A 21,820-nucleotide genomic window follows, 5' to 3' on the forward strand; every position below is an offset into this window, starting at 1 on the left:
AGGATGACAAAAGCAAAATAGTCAAAAGTTTTGTAAAGTGAATGGGCTTGTAGGTCACTTGCACCACCTTGTGATAGAAATGATGTATAGCAGTCTTCATATTCAGATGCTTGCCTTTTTATGGTCGTAATATATACATATGTACAGCAGAGAAATAATCTGTATCCAGAATTTTTTACTTTCCTATGTATTTCAGTTCTGATGAAGTTAACTGATTTACAGTGCCTATGCATTAAAAATATAATTTCAGCATACTGTTTTTCCGTTGTACTTTTGTATTCTGCATTTTCTGTGTGGTGATAAATGCTGCTTTTGCAGTTCCTATGGTGAATATTCCACAGGCTGAACGACTCAGATTTATAACGAGTGTTATCGGATGAGAGGAAAAATGCTTTTTCACTCAGTGGTTATGCCTGTGCAGTGTATATTTCATAAAGCATCACGTATAGGCTTTTAGCAAAAAGATGTTCTGGAATTCGACAGTTTTAGCGATGTCTGTTTCATGCTCTTTGCCACATTAGAGTTCTCCTGTTCATGCTTATTTCATACAATTATTACCAGGTTTTCAAAATCTTTTTTTTCAGAACAATGTCTACATTTTAAGTAGAGAGGCATGCAGATTTGGTTATTTTTAGTTTTCAAATACGTTGTCCTACTCCACCCTTCAGTTTGACTCAAGTGTAGTCAGGTCTGAGATGCTTTACTGGGAAGCTGAGAGACACTAGAGCCACAGCGTTGCACTTTAGTGAGCTTTGCTACTGGAAGTTGCGTTTTCTAAGTGCTCTAGAGTAATTCACTCAGCTTCACCACCAGATTTATCTACAGGGTAGAATTAGTTCTTGAAAGGGTTTAATACATCTTACAAAAGGAGCAGGTATTGACTTTTTTGTGTTGTCCCTTCTGGTGATGTATCATTCCTTCTGGTCAACACCCCATAAATAGTTGCCACCTGGATTCCTGGACCCTTCCTGCCCCTGCGCATCCACAAAAATGGAGGAATTCTGGGAATGAGAAAATACTCCAATAACAGAAAAGTAGGATGTCATAGAATCATAGAATTGTTTAGGTTGAAAGAGATCTTGAAGGTCATCGAGACCAACCATTAACCTAGCACTGCCAAGTTCACCACTAAACCATGTCCCTAAGCACCACATCTACATGTCTTTTAAACACCTCCAGGGATGGTGGCTCCACCACTTCCCTAGGCAGCCTGTTCCAATGCTTGACAACCCTTTTAGTGAAGAAATTTTTCCTACTCTCAATTCTGAACCTCCCCTGGCACAGCCCACCTTGCTACAACCTCCTCTCGTTCAGTTGTAGAGAGCAATAAGGTCTCCCCTCAGCCTCCTTTTCTCCAGGCTAAACAACCTCAGTTTCCTCAGCAGCTCCTCATAAGACGTGTTCTAGACCCAAATGGATGTTACTTCTTTGTGGCCGTGATCTACAAATGCTGATGTTTCTCCTCTTTCATTCCAGGTGCAAGGAATGTGAGAGCTGTGCATAACTTGGTAATTTTGCAGACAGAACTGAAAAGCTTTCCCGCAATCCTTAGTGGTTCAGAGCTGTAGGAAAGCAGCAACTCATGGGATGCTCCGTTGCTGCCATGTAATGGCTGCTGCTGCAGTCTCAGCCCTTTGTGATACGTGTCGGTGTGTGATTGATGAACTTGGATAAGCCAGCAGTGAAAACGTTTGCAGTTACCTGGCAGCATTTGTGTAGGCAGAGGGGATCGGATCTTTTGCAATGAGAACACGTTGCTCCTTAATATCACGTTAAAATATGGGGGTTTATGTGGTTTTTCCCCCTTCCATAATGTTTTGACAACTCTGAATAAAAAGATGTGAGAATCACGTAATGAATTCATTGATCATTATTATTCACTGAAGGCCTCATTTGTGAAGCAGTTCTGCAGTATTTCTGATTTTGGGATTGTATTGAGACGTTCCTGGCTGTGCAATAGACGAATAATTTTTTATAATGCATCTGAACGTTTTCTACCTCTGTTGCGACATCCTTTTCTTTTGCATATCACATAACAAGTACCATACAAATAAAGACGATTCTTCCCATGTAGCAGTTGAACCTTGACCTCACTGCTAATATGAGAGAACTTTCTTTCTGAGATAGATTTGGATTTTGGTCATGTCAGAGGATGTGTAGAATATACAATATATGGAATTCAGTCATCCAGCTTTTACTCAGGCAAAGCTCTCACTGACTGTGGTTGGGCTGCCAGCTTTGCTTGTGGTTAGAGAAGTTCAAAGGCTTTACAGAACAGGCCTATAGAATGCATAGCCCGCAGGATCATGTATCGCCTGCAAAGTGAATGTTTAATTTTGTCATGGTGCCTTCCTTGGTTGGCTGGTCAGCTGAGGAGGTGTGGAGCCTGCCCTTACAGTTTCTTGGCTTGGACTCTGCATAATGGTTGTGGTTCCCAGAACTGTTCATCAAGTGTGGACTGAAAGTGGATCGGGAAAGAGAGGAGACTCAAACCCATGGGAGAGAAAAAAGTAATTGGCAATTAAAAGCTTAAAACACAGCTTCAGTCTTTTGTTTGGTATTGCATCCCTTTCTGTGATGCGTCGATGCAGAAAGTTGACAGTGCGGGAGCTCCGTGCTAGGAAGCTGTATCTCTCTCAGCTGTGGTGCTCGTAAAGGATCTGTTTTAGGTCACAGGCACGGTGTAGCTCAGCCCCAGCAAGGCATGGGGCTCACTTTGTACCGTCAGTCGAGGTCTGTGGAGGTGAACAACTGGAGCATTGGTTGAAACTATGCACCACAAAGCCAGAAAGTGTAAATCCTGCTTTTTATGAAATAGCCTTTATTTTTCAAGTGGCCAGATAGATACCAAGATTCTTCAAAAAGTTAGCCAGTATCAACTGCTTGCTCTTCAGAGGGCATTATTAATGCTCAATCCCTGGAGAAAATCAAGCGTATAAATTGGCAGCCCAAAGTTAAAGGTGAGCCCTGGGGTGTGTGGGGGAAACATCTAAGTCTTTGCCATATTTATTCACCAGAGTCAGAGACAACCGGAGCAGATGCTCGTGCTTTCAGAGGGCTGGCAATAATTCCGCAATCCGCTCTTCCATTGGGGAATTTTTATGATTTTTATTTTTTGACAAGGATTTGGTTTTGTAGCCCTCTGTCCTAAACTAAAACATCCCAGCACACAGCATCCCAGCTCGCTGCACTGAGCCACGCCGGTCACAAGAGCAGGTCACTGATGAGAATTGCAAAGGGAGGAGAAAGAAGGATCGAGAGAAACATAAGTAACCTCAGCAGCAGTAGCGCAGTGAGGAGAAAAAGAATAACTATAGGGAACCAGAAAAGAAAATAGAAAAGAACACAAACAAAAATTAGGAGCAAACTGAGCAACAGGAACAGCAATAAGAAAGCAAAGATAAACAGGAGAGGGAAGAGGAGAAGCAGGAAAAAGACAGAGTAAGAGATGAGGGAGAGCATGGATCGAACAAGAAACAAGTGGTCCCGAAATACTATATGAGCTCTGATTCCTATTACATCGGAAGTTCTCTCTTCAGACTCAAGGTTAAGAGGGAAGTACATAAATAATTTTTCCAGTTGTCTTAGAAGAGGAGGGAGGGAAAAAGAGGAGTGGGGTAGATTTTTCTCGAGTGGTCTCTACTTTATGTTCTGTACCCAAAAGCAAAGTCACGCTAGCCCCCTGAATTCAGCAAGACAATAGATGGGGCCACAGCCCAAAGCACCATCTATTTGTCTTTTTTCTCTTTAATTTCAACCTTAAGGATCTCTCCTTCTTCTGCTCTGGGAGACGGAGACATACTAATGATCAGAGACTCGTTAGTGGTTCCTCTGTGCATAACTGCACGGGGTTTAGGCTTAGCATCTGCATTCGGCTCTTCTTTTTGAGCAGGGGGTGCAGCTGAGGGCGCGGGCTCCACGGGCTTCTTCTCCTGTTCAGGCTTACTCTCTGCCTCAGTTTTAGGTTGCTGGAAACAAGAAGTTACATGTTTTCCAATGCTGCAGAAGAAACTCAGGAACTAGTTCTATTCTGTACATGCAGTGGAAAGGCACAGCATGAATACTGCGGTTAATGGTACACAACATAGATAAATTTGTGTTTAGATGCTGAAAATCAGTTTCTAAATAAAAAATGCAATTTCAGAATAAGAATGTCAGCATAAAACCTAGGAAAATCGTGTGGATACCGCCAGTATCTGTTTCTTATTAATACAGGACGAAACAATCACATTTTGGGGCACACAACCCGTCCTTAGGTTTTGCCTTCCTTTAGGTACTTACACTAGTATAGAAAGAAAGAGTGTTATGTAAATCTTGACATATTGCTCAGTGCCCCAATTCCTTGGCTCAGTTTATTTGCTATTGAGTTCACAAGTACACATTCAATTGAGCAGTGTTTCTGCTCCAATCTTAGTGTTACACTCATTTGTGTAAGCAAAGTTCTTTATTTAACTTAAAAAAAAAAAAATAAAACCACTGCCAGTTCAGCTATAAAGACAGAAAAGGATTCTGCCACCTTTGGGTAAATACGTAGAACTGAGCAGGTTCTTACTGACATTAACATTTCTCTGAACAGAGTATAATGTGGGAATTATTTTTCATCTGCTAAAATAACAGTTTTCTCATAAGTGCAATATATTACAGATTTAATCGATTTTAGCTGTGTGGGCTAAACTTTAAATTTTATCTTCAAGATTTGTGGCAACCAACAATCTGACTTTGAATTGGAAAGTTCACCGTGTGCTTGAGTCAGCTGGGTCAGATTACTGTGTTAGGATATTTCTGTATTTGCTGTTGTTTACATAAAATTAGAAGATCAGATGCCCTTAGGGGCTTTTTAAAGTCTATTTTATCCTTACTTTTCTTTGAGGATTTTTGTTTGCTTGCTTTTTTCCTTGCTTTTTCTTTGCTCTTATTTTCTCTGCTCTGCATAGAGGCCAAGTCCAGGAAGATGTGAGCCAAATTTTAGAGTTAGTGTTTACAGAGATTAGGTACAGTGATTATATCTCAGCTACTGGGACTTTCTGCCATTAATTGCAGTAAGGGTACATTTTCATCTACACTCTATTTGCCCAGGCCCTCCCAGTATCTTTCCTGTTTCCCTCTTCAGCACCTGGAATTTTCTACTATTTTCTGTGGCATTACCTGAATGCTTTGTTCTCTTTTCAGCTGCAGCAGCTTAGCAAGGCCTTCTCTTCCTTTACCTCCAAGCATTGCTTTAAACAATTTTGGAGTTTCCTGTTTCTGCCCAAACAGACTGGCCAAACCCCGTGGTTGTTGCACTGGTGGTCCTGGAGGAGGTTTCCCCTTCTCCTTCAGCAGCACCCTGGAGACGGGAAGGAATGAGAACACACAGCAGTGCTGTGAAACCAAGCAAAGTTCCTGCAAAGCTAAAATGTCACATTCAGGGATGAAAACCTGGCAACTTTTCCAGCCAATTTTATTTTCGGTCCCAGGTCCAGTGACAAGAGCAAAACTGGAAAGGGCAAGGGGTTTACCGTAGGCTCTGGTAGAGTTGGAGACTACTGTTCAAATTTGGAGTTGCTTACCTATATTCTGAAGAATAGAGAAGGGCAGGCTCAAATTAAGTTGTTGCAAAGGAGATCAGAGTTTTATAAGGTGAGAAGTAGTGTGGAAGGGGATGGATGCCTTGTGGCTGAGGTGGCAGTCTCTTACCTGTCCTTCTGGATACAAATTCAGAGGGCGTTTAGTGTTCAGTTTGGAGTCCAGCTGATGCTTGCGGAAATACTAGTTTACGAAACTAACTTACAGCCTGGCTCATCTCTCACAGATCAGGTTAGACAGCGGTACTTATTTTTGGTCTTCTTCAGTAGAAGATACCCTGAAGATATAAAAATTACTGCCAATCATGTGGCAGACTAGATTTTCACACCCTTCCGTAGCTGTACTGATTTGCAATGATAACGAGGAGAAGTGAGAATGAACAATGAGGATAAAGATTAGATGTCAGTTCCAAGATTTTAGAATCATAGAATCATAAATGGTTTGGGTTGGAAGGGACCTTAAAGATCATCTAGTTCTAACCCCCCGCCATGGGCAGGGGCACCTTCCACTAGATCAGGTTTCTCAAAGCCTCATCCAATGTATATAGATGAGAGAAATGTATTACAGCAATCCGTGTATATATATATCTCCAATATAGATAATGGATCCAGTGAAAAGCAGAAGGTTCCCATGCTTTCAATTTCCACTAGGTTACTGTACAGTTTTCAAGGCAACTTTTCTATCCTTGCAAAATCCCTGACTTAAGGCTTTTTATGAACTTTTACTTGCATTCTGAAGTACAATAAATCCCATAATACTATAATTTTCTCCAGAGTATTCTACTTTGTAACTTTGGGGACTTCAGAAGTGAAGATTTTACTTTTTTTAAGTTTTGTTGTCATGAATTTAAAAAGTACACTTCAGCAGCTTGCATGGGTTTATTATGTAAGTACCACACAGTGACTATCAGGCAGGTGACGATAGAACAAATTTCTTGCTTGAAAAACTCCATTGAATTTATTTCAAGGTGCTCTTTAAAGGAGCAGAGCAACTGACAACTGTAAAGGAGCAGAGCCTTCCAGGGCAGAGCAACTGACAACTTAATTCCAAAACTGAACACAACTGCAATCTTTATTAAAATATTTCACAAATCTCCTGTTGGTGCCTAGTTTTTGTAGAGACGTGGCTGACTATACATAGAACACAGGAGTTTTGGAGGAATTAGTGGATGCCTGGACAGGTGAGCAGAATACATGTCCTCCAGCACAGAGCAGGTACTGCATATCTTCAAAATTAAACAGGGTATCCTGTATCGAGGCTGATATCTAGAGAGGGCTTTGGGCCCAAATGGGAATGCGGATATGAAGGATGGATGACTATTATCCATCTATCTGGAAGCTATCTGGAGGAAGCAGAATTTAATGGCTTGGCAGGATATGATTAGGGTGGGCAAGAAAGCAGAAGAAGGTAGCGTGGGACAGAGAGACAGGAGTAACAAGTAATGATGGTTGTATAACTGTTAAGAAAGAAGCTGGAGGAAAGTCAGGAAGGATAAATGATGGGGACCATCAGTCAGTGGGTTTGTTCCACCTTTCTACCTGTTGATGCCGCTTTTGAAAATTGGGCAACCAGCCCATTCTGGATCTAGGTCCCTTGTTCCTCAGGGACATTCTGATTCTCAAGACGATGTCTGTCGTCTGATAACCAGGCTGCTGAAACATGCTGAATATAACCATCTGCTAGCACTTCCACTGAACAAAATGTCACTCCTGTGCTATGTTTAGTCTTCTCTGGTGGAATTTCTCGTCTGGGAGAAACTTTCCAACCTTTGATAGTGATGAAAGGCAACAGCTGAGAACAAGAGTGCTGAAGTATACCAATAATGACAAACTGTTTCATGTATTTGGACCTTTTACAAAGTAGCAAGGTACTCATTCTGTCATGATTCTGTGGCAAAATCTGACAATACTTTACTCTTTGAAAGCTGGGGAAATGGTGATTCTGGCAAGCAAAGCCAAAGCACGATGAAAAGCAGTTTGGGTTTGAAATCCCATTTCACAATCCTTTTGAATAAAATGCTCACCTCGCAAGACTGTGTGCTTCCATCTTGTTGGGCCTTACTTTAATCATAGAACCATAGAATGGTTAGGGTTGGAAGAGGTGCTCCAGCCTTTAAATCCATTCCTAACTACTGTTTTAAGATTTTCGAAATGCATACAAGTCTTCGAGTGTATGGAAATGTATCTCTGTAGAATTAATTGCAGGTGTTCAGTTGCATCTTTGCAAACCTATTCCTTAACTTACATGTGTCCTGCAGGCTCTTTCTTGACTATGTAAGGAGTCCTGATATGCATCTCTGTTTCTTACTTGTTTTGTTACTTTAAATGCACTGGAGAAGGCAACTACATTCAGGATTTTGTTCTACTTACCACGTTTCCACAAGCGTTGGAATCCCTGCCAAGACTATGGCTTCCGCTAAATACTATAAGGCAAATCTGACCTCTAAATACAAATGTGTTTACATCTGTTACTCTTCCAAGAAATGAACGCAAATCTGTCTAGAAGCCACAATTGTCCATTTGGCAGCTAAATAATGTATTTTAAAAGCTGTTATTAGGACATACTTTGCTTTCTTCATGAGAAGTTTTTCTGAGTCAGGATAGTGCACCAAGATTTCATTGAGTGTTTTCTTGTCCAGAATGAAAAGATTGGCAAAACCATGAGCCACCACATTGGCAGTCCTTCGATTTCCTCCACCTGCAGCTAATAGGCTGGAATGAAAATAAGCATCGTCAGTCACGTCATTTCTTGCCCTGGTGAGGACTCTCTTTGCTGTTCTCCATTAAAGTCATTGTAAAGCTCACTTACGTACCCAGCTGTTCTATCTGATGTTCTATAAAGGCCCTTTGCAGTTGGGATTAGAAATACTGCCTTGCCTCAGGAAGGCAAATTGTCACTGCTGGTTAGGAGTATGTAGATGCTAAGGACTGTGAAAGGCCTTGCTAGATAAAGATGTTTCTCCCAAAAGACACCCACTGCAAGAACTGCATTTCTTTTTGTCCTCATGTGAACTTGGCATTTCCTCAATTTTATTGTTGAAAATGATTTTCATCAGAGGTAGAGCAGCTCAAGTCGGTCATTGTTGTCAGTTATTTACAATGAACGAATGATTCTCCGAGAATTTTAATTTTCCTGAGTGAATAACTTCTGTGCGATTCTGGTTTTCAGTTTTCTCACATACCGCATCTCACATTTGAATGTTGGCAAGTTGAATGGTATGGATTAGGAAGGTCTCTCAAGCTGATGGTTACAAATGTGTCTGCCAGAAAAAGAAGGCTATTTTGTTTTGAAAGTGAGGTGTTAGACCAGTTTAGCAAAAAGCAGTTGGCCATAGGAAGGATATCCACATAAAAATTAGGTGCTATACAAATGAAAATTAAATTGTCCGTCTTGCATTAAGCAAATGAAGTGAAGATATTTCCCTTCTCAGCTGTGGTGATAAGCAAGAGAAGTTGCATTTTGCTCTTATACTAGAATTGCTTTATCACTGTATTCAAGGAGATCTACCCTGAAAATTTGTCCCTTAAATGTTTTGCAGTGAGTTAATATTTTAAAATAATATTTAGTAATCTCTGAATTTGAAAGTTATTATTAAAGGATAGTCTGGACCCCATAAAACGTGAATCAATACTTATCTAAAATATTAATCAAGGATATTGGTTTTAATATTAAATATAAAACACAATTATAAATATTACATCATAGAGATAATATATTTGAATTATAAAGGATAGTGTGAGACCTCTGCAACTGTGTGTACAAGGCTATTTTTATACACCACACAGTTTTTCTGCAACTGAAGATAGCAATCAATACATGAACTCAAGCTGAAAATGCAGTGTATTTTCTTCTTCTAAAAAAATTCTGTACAATTCCTCACATAGAATAAAATTATTTGCACAATAAGAAAAGCAGCTAAAGAAAATTGCAAACAGCTTTTGAGTTCTGATGAATCACTTCTCAACAAGTCATTGAACAATCATTTTCAGGCTTTCCTAACAGAAAGCTCATTTTATTGAGGCAGACTGGGACTAAAGAGATGAGCATTTTCATTATGGTGATGATGTGAGGTGAATTTTACAATTACAGAAGTCCTTGCTCAAGCAGAATGACTAAGGACAGCATTATGGACTTCATGATTGAATCTGTTTTGGCTAGTGTGCTAAGAGTTACGTGATAGATGGAATTTTTTTAAAAAAACTACGTTTGCCTTGCAGTGGTTCTTGGTATTGTGATATCTATATTATTAGAGAAATTTGCTTTTTTTGTCTTACATTTTTTACTCCAGTTGCTAGCCTGCAATGCTGTAATATCAGTATGACATGATAACTTTTTAATTCTTATGCTAGCAAATTTAATTTAGAGGTATAAGGTTGTCGAAGTGATGACTCAGCTTATCTATTATTCTTTTTTTTTAATAGCTGATCTCTGTAGGAAGCTACTGTTCATTGAAATTAGCAAATTAATCCAGGGAATGGAGTGCATATCAGCTGAAAGAGCAGGGTTATGGCAGCTCAGCTCAGCACCTGTGTGCATATGGAGAGAACTGGTAAGTCAGGAAAGGGAAATAGGTCTGGATCTTGCTTCTGAGCAGGATGTCAAACACCAAAGGGCAGAGCTCATTGAAAAGCAGCAGCTGCCACTTTGTGGGAAATCCTGGCCAAAGTGGAAAATGTAATCTTTCACAAAGCTAAATGCTCCCTTTAGTTTTTATTTTTTTTAATAAAAGTTAAAGTTACAAAACAGCTGAAAGGCTAAAGCGGAGATCGAACATTTAGAGATCTTCCTGTCAGAAATTTACATATAATGGAGAAATGTTTTCATTTTTCCAGAATTACCATTTTCTGATAGGAAATCGTTCTAGTGAAATAGCAGTAAATGGATGAATGAGGACATCTGGCTTAAAGTGTAAATTTCTCTGGGCTAATGAAGTGTTGTGTTATAGTTGAAATTCTCTCTTTCTCAATGGTCTGTGCAGACAGGCTCTCATTAAGGCAGCAATCTGTTTGCCTCGGATTCCGAGAGTGTTTTGCTTCCCCAAACTGATATTATCTGTACAGGAAAGTAGTAATGAGGGTAAGATGTTAATTGGAAGGCAACTCCTATTACTTAATCTGTTTCTGTAATAATTTTCAAGGATGAAATTGGCAAAGGACGTGTTTGAACATTAGCCTTGCATTGGCCTTCTAGTATAATTCAGGGAAATTTTTTGAAATAAACATTTTTGTTTTCTTCAACTCCTTTGCCCTCAGAGACTTTTTAAGCATCATTTACATGCTTTTTGAACAGAGTGAGATTAAATAGCAGTTGTGTTATAAATCATGTAGTTAAACCACTTGGAATGAAGCTGACATATTTCTCTAAACAAATCTTGAGTCAGAAATCAGAAGGAAATCAGCCTGATATCAGGTGTTAACCATGCTATGAATACTGAGGGGAAAACTTGGATGTGCTAAATGAATCCATTAAAGATTTTTTTTTCATTTGCTTCTGCTATACAGTATTCAGAAGACCTTGACAAAACTTACATAGAGAGGCACTATCCAAACTCATTATTTTCTAACACTTTGCCACAAGGAAGAGGATAAACCTCTGCCGATACACTTAGTAATTCATGTCTTTTCTTCAATTTTAGAGATGTCTGCCAGTTGCTGTGTGTTTTCTCCTCAAGTTTATCCACTGCTTGACATTTATATGCAAATTATGTGTGTCTGAATGTGTTTGCTGCCGCAGTAGGTCAGTGATGAATAAAACAAGACTGGAAGTGTAGGGTTATAGCATTGCGGAGGATTTTACTGGCCGTATTGGCAGTTATGCGAAGAGTAACACATATTTGGAAACAAATCGTAAAGGACGTTGTTTAGCTTTTATGTGGAAGCAAGTGCTCACCTATATTAGATCAAAAATTTGAAAATCCCTTCCTTGTTTTAAAAACAGTTGTTATAATTTCTCAGTTTAAAAAATAAAGTCCTTGCTCCAAATGCAAGACTAATAAATAATTGAAAGCTGTGTGCGTTCTACATATCTGGGCTGCTGTACCTTTTTCTTTTATCTTGTCAGTATCCAGCCGTTACTGAAAAGCAGTACATTCTCAGCCTTTTCACATAACTTACAATACAGTAGGTTGTTTTGAGGCTTTGCTCAGGTATTACGTTGTCGCACAGAGAAATACCTTTCAAATAACCTTCTCTCAAAGAGCTGATATAATTTCACTTTCCCACTCAATGAAAAGAAGTCTGTATCTGTGGGATATATCAGATGTTTTCCACTTGAGGTCTAAGCAAGTTCTGTACACTCATCACTGGATAAACGGGAATATTTCCCCTACCACAAAGGGAGACGCAAGGAGAAGATAAATGTAAACCTGGCACAGAGCTGATTACCACTTTTCAAAAGGCAGATTAAAGCTACCAGCAAGAGGATTAACGATAACAGGAAGGCAACTGGAAGAAATCAGGGATCCAGTTTATCACATGCAGCAGCACATGCATTTTATTACTTTTCCTCAGGCCAACCTCAGCAGGGGATGCAGTGCCTAAAATCTAGCACTCGTTTGGCTAATTGGTGAATATGGCATGTAAGAGTTAATGGATTTTGCATAGCAACCACTTGGAGAATATAAAAAACATTCGTAACCATCTGAGAAAAATTTTCTCATCCAGATAAACTCACACCCAAAAATATGGTCTGTCAACCTTTTTCTTGTTTCATATGCTCTTAAACAAATATATTTTCAAATGTAGATGCCTGATTTTTGGCAACTTAATCCCTACTTCAGCTCCTAAGTGAACCAATCTTGTTTGCTATTTTGGATTTTTAATCTCCTTTGTTGGAAATTAATTTTCATTTTTACCATCTTCTGCGTAAGGGCACCTAGTCTCACTCTGCAGGCAATAAAATGCATTTGCTCCTGCTGTATTGCAGGTCTCGGAACAGGAAGATGCGTTAAATCTTTTAAATGCTGAAGGAGAAATCCGTCTGTATATCTCTGCATACATTGCCCAAAACACTGGTCTCAGATCTTGCTGGATTAGTCTCTGATGCTTCACTTAGATTTTCCTTCACTGACCTGCATCTCCTTGCTCAGTGTCCTCTTGGTTGATCCTACCAACTTTCTAGCCTCCCATGGTAGCTGTCATGCTTAACCACAGAGAAGTTAAGCAACCATTGATTTTTTGGATCAGTTCTAGAAAAAGTGTTAAAAATTGCAATGGACCTACCTGATCTCTCCAAATACAGCTCCTGCTCTGAGTGTAACCAGAACTTTTGTACCGTCAGGGCCTCCAAGGACTTGAACTTCCCCCTGTTTGATGATGTACATCTCTCTGCCAATCTCTCCCTGGGTATACAAACACATAAAAGTCTCATGTTTTAGCAGTGCAGTGTGGTTTTTTTTTTGTTAGAATAACAAAACAAACTCTTCTTTAAATATCTTTCCCCTTTCTTATATACCAGTTCACTGGTATTATGGAGAAATAAATGTTTTTTCTACTTTTCTTAGCACTGAGCACAAGTGCAAGGACTGACCCTCACGGATATAATTATGATGTGAGAGTAAGGCTATCTAGGCCAGCTTGGAAAAAGAAGACTAGATAATCATCGGGACTGTAGCAGTCATTTCCATCAACTGTTCTGGTGGAAACTAAAGTACTTCAACAGCATATTTAATTGTAAAGAAGTACAAAAAAGCCTATGCTTCATAGTCTAACAAGCTTCAGTTTTTACACTACTATTTCCAATCATCACTTACCTAATATAAAAGGAAAATAATAATAAACAATCATTCAAAACTTTGTCTACTTTTGTGTAAATCACTGGATGGTTTAAGAACTTATTAGTTTATTTATTATCCGTTCCACATTATCTACTATGATTCAAAGCATGACATCAGTATATACAACAAAAAGCAGGAAAACTGCTTTTTATGAGTAACGTAATGAACTTCACAAACATGACCATAACAGTCTTCACAACATCTCAGTAAAACAGGCAAATATTTATTTTTTCGCTTGTGCAGCTGGAGTAATTGAGGCAAAGCAGCAGTTTCGTTTTAAAAGTGAAAAGCGACAGCAGCAAAGCCAGCGCTGCCAACGTAGGGCTTGCACTTAGAATCATAGAATCATAGAATCATAGAATGGTTAGGGATGGAAGGGACCTTCAAAGGTCATCTAGTCCAACCCCCCTGCAAGGAACAGGGATATCTCCAACTAGATCAGGTTGCTCAGGGCCTCGTCCAACCTGGCCTTGAACGTCTCCAGGGATGGAGCATCCACCACCTCTCTGGGCAACCTGTTCCAGTGTTCTACAACTCTCATGGTAAAAAATTTTTTCCTAATATCCAATCTGAATCTACCTCCCTCTATTTTAAAACCATTACCCCTTGTCCTATCACAACAGGCCCTCCTGAACAGCCTCTCCCCATCTTTCTTGTAGGCCGCCTTGAGGTACTGGAAGATCGCTATAAGGTCACCCCGGAGCCTCCTCTTCTCCAGGCTGAACAGCCCCAACTCTTTCAGCCTGTCCTCATAGGAAAGGTGCTCCAGCCCTCTTATCATCTTCGTGGCCCTCCTCTGGACCCTCTCCAACTGGTCCATGTCCTTCTTATGTTGGGGGCTCCAGAACTGGACGCAGTACTCCAGGTGAGGTCTCACGAGGGCAGAGTAGAGGGGAAGAATCACCTCTCTCGACCTACTGGCCACGCTCCTCTTGATGCAGCCCAGGACGCGGTTGGCCTTCTGGGCCGCAAGAGCACATTGCCGGCTCATATTGAGCTTCTCGTCCACCAGTACTCCCAAGTCCTTCTCCTCAGGGCTGCTCTCGATCCATTCTCCGCCCAGTCTGTATTTGTGCCTGGGATTGCCACGACCCAGATGTAGGACCTTGCATTTGGCCTGGTTGTACTTCATGAGGTTGGTACGGGCCCACCTCTCCAGCCTGTCAAGGTCCCTCGGGATGGCATCCCTCCCTTCCAGCGTGTCGACAGCACCACACAGCTTGGTGTCATCGGCGAACTTGCTGAGGGTGCACTCCATGCCACTGTCCACGTCACCGACAAAGATGTTGAAGAGGGCCGGGCCCAACACGGACCCCTGAGGGACGCCACTCGTGACCGGTCTCCACTTGGACATCGAGCCGTTGACCACTACTCTCTGAGTGCGGCCATTGAACCAATTCCTTATCCACCGAGTGGTCCATCCATCAAACCCATGCCTCTCTAGTTTAGAGAGAAGAATGTCGTGCGGGACAGTGTCAAAAGCTTTGCACAAGTCCAGGTAGATGATATCCAACCCTTGTCCACCGATGCTGTCACCCCATCATAAAAGGCCACCAAGTTGGTCAGGCACGATCTGCCTTTGGTGAAGCCATGTTGGCTGTTACCCACCACCTACTTGCTCTCCATGTGCCTTAGCATGGTTCCCAGGAGAATCTGCTCCATAACCTTGCCAGGCACAGAGGTGAGGCTGACCGGCCTGTAGTTGCCCGGGTCCTCCTTGTTCCCCTTTTTAAAAATGGGGGTTATGTTCCCTCTCTTCCAGTCATCGGGGACCTCACCAGACCGCCACGACTTCTCAAATACAATAGCCAGTGGCTTGGCAACTTCATCCGCCAGTTCCTTCAGGACCCGCGGATGGATCTCATCAGGTCCCATGGACTTGTGCACCTTCAAGTTCCTCAGATGTTCCCGAACCTGCTCTTCAAGTACAGTGGGCGGTGGTTCATCCTCACAGTCCCTGCTAGTTCTTTCCACAGCTTGGGCAGTAAGACAAGAGGCTTTATCAGTGAAAACTGAGGCGAAAAAGTAATTGAGTACCTCAGCCTTCTCTATGTCCCGGGTAACCAGAGCACCAGTATCCTTCCGGAGGGGGCCTACGTTCTCCTTGGACTTCCTTTTGTCCCCTACATACCTATAGAAGCTTTTCTTATTGCTTTTTATATCCCTTGCCAAATTCAATTCCTTCAGGGCTTTAGCCTTCCTTACTTGATCCCTGGTCACTCGTACAGCTTCTCTGTATTCCTCCCAGGCTACCTGTCTCCGCTTCCACCCTCTATAGGCTAACCTCTTCATTTTCAGTTGGTCCAGGAGCTCCTTGCTCATCCACGTGGGCTTCCTGGTCTTTTTGCCGGACTTGTTCTTCATCGGGATGCACCTCTGCTGAGCTTGGAGGAGGTGCTCCTTGAATGTGGACCAACTTTCCTGGGCCCCTCGTCCCTCCAGGGCCGCCTCCCACGGCACTTTGCCCATCAGGTCCTTGAAGAGGCCGAAGTCCGCCTTCCTGAAGTCTAGGGCACAGAGCTTGCTGTATAGTTTCCTTGCTGCCCCATGGATCTTGAACTCCACCGTGTCGTGGTCACTGCAGCCAAGGCTATCCTTAAGTGTCACATCGCCCACCAGTCCCTCTCTGTTGGTGAGCACAAGGTCGAGCATGGCACCCCTCCTTGTCGGCTCCTCTATCACCTGCAGGAGGAAGTTGTCATCCACGCATTCCAGGAACCTCCTGGACTGCCTGTGCCCTGCCGTATTGTCTCTCCAACAGATGTCAGGGTGGTTGAAGTCCCCCATGAGGACCAGGGCTTGTGACCGCGAGGCTGCTTCTATCTGGCTATAAAGCGCCTCATCTGCTCTGTCCTCCTGGCCAGGTGGCCTGTAACAGACCCCTACTGTAACATTGCCTATCCGTCCCCGTCCTCTAATCTTGACCCATAAGCTCTCTGTCAGCTCCTCCTCCGACCCCAGGCAAAGCTCCACGCACTCCAGCCGGTTGCTGACGTAGAGAGCGACACCCCCTCCTCGTCTCCCCTTCCTGTCCTTTCTAAAAAGCTTATACCCCTCCATGTTGACACTCCAGTCATAGGAGTCGTCCCACCACGTCTCCGTGATGCCAATAAGGTCGTAGCCCTGCTCATGTGCACGCATCTCCAGCTCATCCTGTTTATTTCCCATGCTGCGTGCGTTGGTGTACATACACTTCAGCTGGGCCTCCGACAAAGCCGACTCGCTGGCTGGAGCGACAGGGGTTCTCTTGGACGGCAGTGTAAGATCGTTCGAACATACCTGCGATCCTTCCTCAGCTTCTGGACCCTCGGTGCTGGCACTGGTGCCATGCTGACAGCGGTATAAATCTGACTTCTTGGCTGGAGTGGCTGAAATTCCCTTCTTCTGTTCTACAGGTACTTCCAGCATCTCTTTACCGTTCTTGATATTCCCCCCCTCCCCCTTCAAATCTAGTTTAAAGCCCTGCCAATGAGCCCTGCTAGCTTTTGAGCTAAGACCCTGGTTCCCCTCTGAGAAAGGCAGGTCCCATCCGGTGCCATCAGACCTGGTTCAGCAAAAGCCTCCCCATGATCAAAGAAACCAAATTTCCGTCGATGGCACCAGCCTCTGAGCCATCTGTTAATCAAATCTGATTTTCTATTCCTTTCTATGTTCTTCCTACCCCTTTTTTCTTCCTTTCTATGTTCACTTCCTACCCCTTCACTTGCGCCTCCAAGTCCACGTGTCGGAGCCCCCTTGGTAATGTACGATGAGGCCAACAGACGTCTGGTGGAGGTAGTTCCAACAGAGTCTTATTCCGTACTATATGTTACAGCATTAATAGGATTACTGTGGTTGTTGGCCACAGAGTAGAGCTATACAAGTGAGAGGCCTTCTAGGTCTGAATCAAGCTGAAATAATTGATACTTCCCTTTCTCATAACCCGTCCTTGTTGAGAACGATTTAGATCCAACTGTAGTATCAAGACTTTGAATCTGTTACTGTTATTTATTGTCTCTGTTGTGGCAGAGTCCCTGCCACAGCCTAAGATCCTTTTATGCTGGGCATTGTACCAGCAAACACACCAAACGACTCTTCCACCCTTCCTGGCCAACAGCAATTCTGGGATTGGTCTTTGAAGGGACACACCTGATCCCTCAGTGAACTCACAAATGTTTAGCTTCCTACACAGTGGAGTCAGTGGGACTAACTCAGCTTTCAGCTTAATTCTTGGAGGGAGCAGGACCTTAGTGAACATGCTGGACCAGAACTGCTAAAGACAGGTTAAGGGGTTCTGATGGTAACTTCTAGGTGTGATATGGACTGTGGGTCACTTGCCAGAACAGTAACAGTACTGATACTTCACCCTCCCCATGCTGTGACTACATCTGACACTGTCTGTAGGTATGTTTACATGCCTTCTGAAAAGAGACTTAGGCTCACTTGCTCAGAAGCTGAGCTATCTACCTGTGTTACTATAACAGTATGTAAACTATACTGTTTGAGCCAAAATGTTAAAAGAAAGATAGGCTTCTTTGCTAAGGGACAGTGTGACAGCATTCAGCTGAAGTCTGGGGATGGCTCAGAGCTGTGAGTGATCCTGCTGTGAGGAGCGGTATGGGATCCAGAGTATTTTCTTCATTCTTGGATAATTCCACTTAAGAGTTTCTGAATACACAAATGAAGCACATGCAAAGCATCATAAAGTGAAATCTGTAGGCTAGGTTTGTATGTATATATGTATAAAAAATTAAGCTTGCACCATTTTAAATATTAAAACTTCATGATATATCATTAGATAAGCCATATTTACATTAAAGTACTTTCCCATGTTAATATAGTTTTATGTTTGATAATACAAGTAATAAAATCCATATTGTCTTGTTCTAGGTTGAAACTTGAGAACAGATTTGTTATTATTACACAGAGCACCTTAATTACTTTTATACTATCTAATTCACTCAGGATTAATTGTATTTAAAGGACACTGATGACCGATATCTGAACTCTTTTTAAAAAAAACCACCCTATAATTATTATTTGAAATAGAGAACAATGCTCACCTTTTTGCAGACAAAGTCACCAGGTAAATACACAATGGATTTCAACCTTAGCAGCATGTCATATATCATCTGGGTATCGCACCCCTGTTAAAATAGTTAGAATTGATTGCTCTATTAATTCAGTAACACAAGTGATAATTAGTGCTTACACTGGGCAGCAAAATCCAGCAACACATAAATGGTCCAGGGATTCATAAGTGGAATGCAAACTCAAAACATCATCAGCTTTTAGAGCAGAGAAAAGACCAAAAGAATTGTCATTTCAGGTAATTATAAAGTTCCCTTTGGGTCAACCATTTCTTCATTTTTTATAAAGTAAGTAAGCTTCTGTACATCTAAATTTGCTGTGGAAGCTCAGTTAGTGCTATGTTCACAGCTTTATGAGTCTCTTATGTGATTTTTTTTTTTTTTTTTACTGATCCAGAGGAAAAAAAAACAGATCATGTCAAATGTTGGTATGAATCTATGAATTCCATGTCATCAACAAATATGGCACAAACTGTGCAGATGTGTAATGTTTATACAGAGATATGATTTTTTGCAGCTATCCTGCAACTATCCTTACAAACAAATTAATGCTAAGGCTACTGTATGTTGAGACTACTTCTAAAAATGCAGTGTCTCCTTGGTTTTGTTATAAAAATCCAATCTTGAGTACCACATTTAAATTATATCTCTGGAAAAGTGTCATGATAACAAAGAGAAAACTCCTTTGTGCAAGAAGTTACTAAAAGGTAGCATTCACTAGATTAAAGTTAGGTTGCCGGAACACACAGCATTCGTGATCTCTCAGGCAGTGCTAGGTGGTAGACAGCAAGGTGGACTGTATTAAAAATGACATTCTTATACGTCTGACTCTTGAGATTAGTTATACTCTGGCATCACTTACAGTCTGACCATAACAACAGATTTAATATGTTGATACAACAGGACTGTGTCTTAATCTCATTTGTTTTTTTTTTTTTAAGTCCCTGCTTTGACACAAAAAAAATCAATGACAGGCGCTTGGCTTTGCCCTGACACGTCTCCATTGAAATATTTCTTAGACCTCTTTTGCCTTCCATATTAACAAACATGTTCTTAAGTGTTGTAAGATGCACAATACAAGTTTTCTGTCTCAGGAATACCACACATTTCTGCATTCTCCTGTAAAACTACTTGCTTTGAATAAGTCAACTTTATTGACAATGGCAAAGTTCACATCAATTGCAATGGCTAATTGCATTTTGGTTGGCATCTGCTCCAGTAATTCCGATTCATCTGTAACAGAAAGAAAAAAAAAAAGCAAACTCTATTAGTTAGAAAATATAAAGGAAGAAGGAAAGAATGTCCATAAAAATGAGCATTGTACAGAGAAATAACTTAATGGAGTTATTCTAGCATTTATGAGCTCAAATGAGGAAGCTGCTAATATGATTTTACTAAGATACCGTTGTTTAAGTTACATACCTTGTCTAAATTTATAACTAGTATATTATATAAATTACTAGAATTTGTGAAGGAGTAAGCATCATATTCTTTTGAAGTTTTTTTCCTTTCTAAAGTAAATTGAATACCCTCTTCTCACTTCTTGCATGCCATTCAGAAAAGGAGAAATGTGAATTTCACCCTATATCTGTATCCATACAGCCATTCTGACTTGGAGTTGCTACGTAACTGGAATTGGAAAGCCTTACCCAACATTCCTTGAGAGTCCCATGTGTATTCATACCAGGTTCGAACACGATTTTGGACCATTTTTGGAATAGAATAAGTGTTCATGTAAGAGACAGTGTTGTCCATGCAGGAACGATAGTAGTTCTGTCCTGCTGTAGCTGCTCCAATTACGTCTCTCATCTGCAAACATCAGTTATTGTTACTACACATTTCAGAAAAAATAGTCTTGATTTGAATATCTTGTCAACAATATATAAAAAGAATAAACCACTTGTTTGCAAAATCACTTATTAATTATACATTCAGCTGCATGTTTTGAATAGGTGCTTCATCTGCTTTCAGAAGCATTACAGCTTTAATCTAATTGTGTTGAAGAGTCTACATTTATGATTTTAAAGGAATCATTTGTGAGTTTTAGCTTATTCTTCTGTCTCATTCCTGGACATGGATGAAAAAAAATAGATAAGGCTTTTGTTAAAAATCCATAATGAAGCTACTCTTCATTTGGTGTGCAGTGCAAGTCAGAAGTGAAGCAAACGGAGCTAAATTTCTCTAGTGACATCAGCTGTCCCCCCTAGAATTAAGATTCTACCACTGTTAAAATAGCTAAAAGCATCCAGATCAGTCCTTAAAATACACTTTGAGCTGAAAGGTGACCTTGAAGGTTTTAGTACAGGAACATCATTTAACATACCAACACAAATGTAATTTAGTTTTTAGAAAGTGGATGAGTTAATGTTCATAGATATCCCTTCTTGAAAAGCATAACTATGTAGACATGTTTTTAATAGAATGACTTCATATTGCATGGCCAAGGATTAGTGTGCCAGTGGGCTGAATTCTGCTTTGTATTACAGAGATGCAACTGAATGCCGCAGGAATAACAATTTTTAGGCAAGTGTGCAAAACCAGGAATAAATAGGTAATATTAAGAGCTCTTTGTAAACAGGAATTAAAACAAACTGCAGTGAAGTTGTTTGTGTGTTAAGATTTGAGATTTGAGTCTGCAAATGACTATACTCATTACAAAAACATCTGCAGCATCTTTTTAGGGAATGGTGCTTTCATTGACAGTTATGTCAATTTAGGAAAAAAATATAAATATGTAAACTCTAAAGTTTTATCCAATATACTTGAATTCAATAGTTTTCCAGAATACATATTTTATATGAACTACTTTTTGTTTATTTTTGGTAATTCTTGTTTATGGATGAATTTTAAATCCTACAGGCAAGAGTATTTAATGACTGTTATCTCCTCTTCTAGACATATCCACTTTTTCACCGTTTGATTGAACTTTTCAAATCCTGTATTCGAAATAAAAATGAAATTTCAGTTTTCATCTTTGTTTTTTCATAATAATTCTTCCAATAACAAACATGTATAAATCAAAAGGTCTGGAATTATTTCTACAGGACTCCGATAGCACACAGACACACATAGGGACCATGGCATTTGTTTTTCTATAAGCAAGATATTTTAAAAAGCCCAAGTTTAATACTTACAAGACAGAAATATTTCAGTTATATTAATTTGGAAATATAAATGATTTGTGGTCCTATGGGATTTTTTTTCCCTCCCACCAAATCAGAACAAAGAGAAATAGAAAACAGTTAATTTTCAGGTTTACAAATATATTGTAATTTATGGAAGAGAGCAGAATTCTACTTTGATAAAAATAATGGCATTTCCATTCACAGTATTCCATTGGCAGTAGTATCAAGTATGACTTATTCAATAATTTGTACGTGTTAATATCATACCTACGATTATAATTTTTGTA

General features: G+C 40.6%; 1 protein-coding gene across 1 annotated transcript in view; it reads right to left on the reverse strand.

Moving 5' to 3' along the window:
* Window positions 1-3,728: 3,728 nt before the first annotated feature.
* The window catches only part of CNGB3 (cyclic nucleotide gated channel subunit beta 3), a 57,265-nt gene continuing 39,173 nt past the window's right edge, over window positions 3,729-21,820 (reverse strand). Inside the window, exons 11-17 of the mRNA XM_086609325.1 lie at window positions 20,058-20,217; window positions 19,544-19,641; window positions 18,382-18,465; window positions 12,786-12,904; window positions 8,130-8,276; window positions 5,146-5,326; window positions 3,729-3,968 (exon numbers count right to left, since the gene is read on the reverse strand). Coding sequence (XP_086465451.1) covers window positions 3,729-3,968; window positions 5,146-5,326; window positions 8,130-8,276; window positions 12,786-12,904; window positions 18,382-18,465; window positions 19,544-19,641; window positions 20,058-20,217 — 1,029 coding nt within the window. The remainder of the gene's footprint in view (window positions 3,969-5,145; window positions 5,327-8,129; window positions 8,277-12,785; window positions 12,905-18,381; window positions 18,466-19,543; window positions 19,642-20,057; window positions 20,218-21,820) is intronic.

This window comes from Tauraco erythrolophus, chromosome 3 (assembly GCF_009769465.1).
Source record: "Tauraco erythrolophus isolate bTauEry1 chromosome 3, bTauEry1.pri, whole genome shotgun sequence".
NCBI lineage: Eukaryota > Metazoa > Chordata > Aves > Musophagiformes > Musophagidae > Tauraco > Tauraco erythrolophus.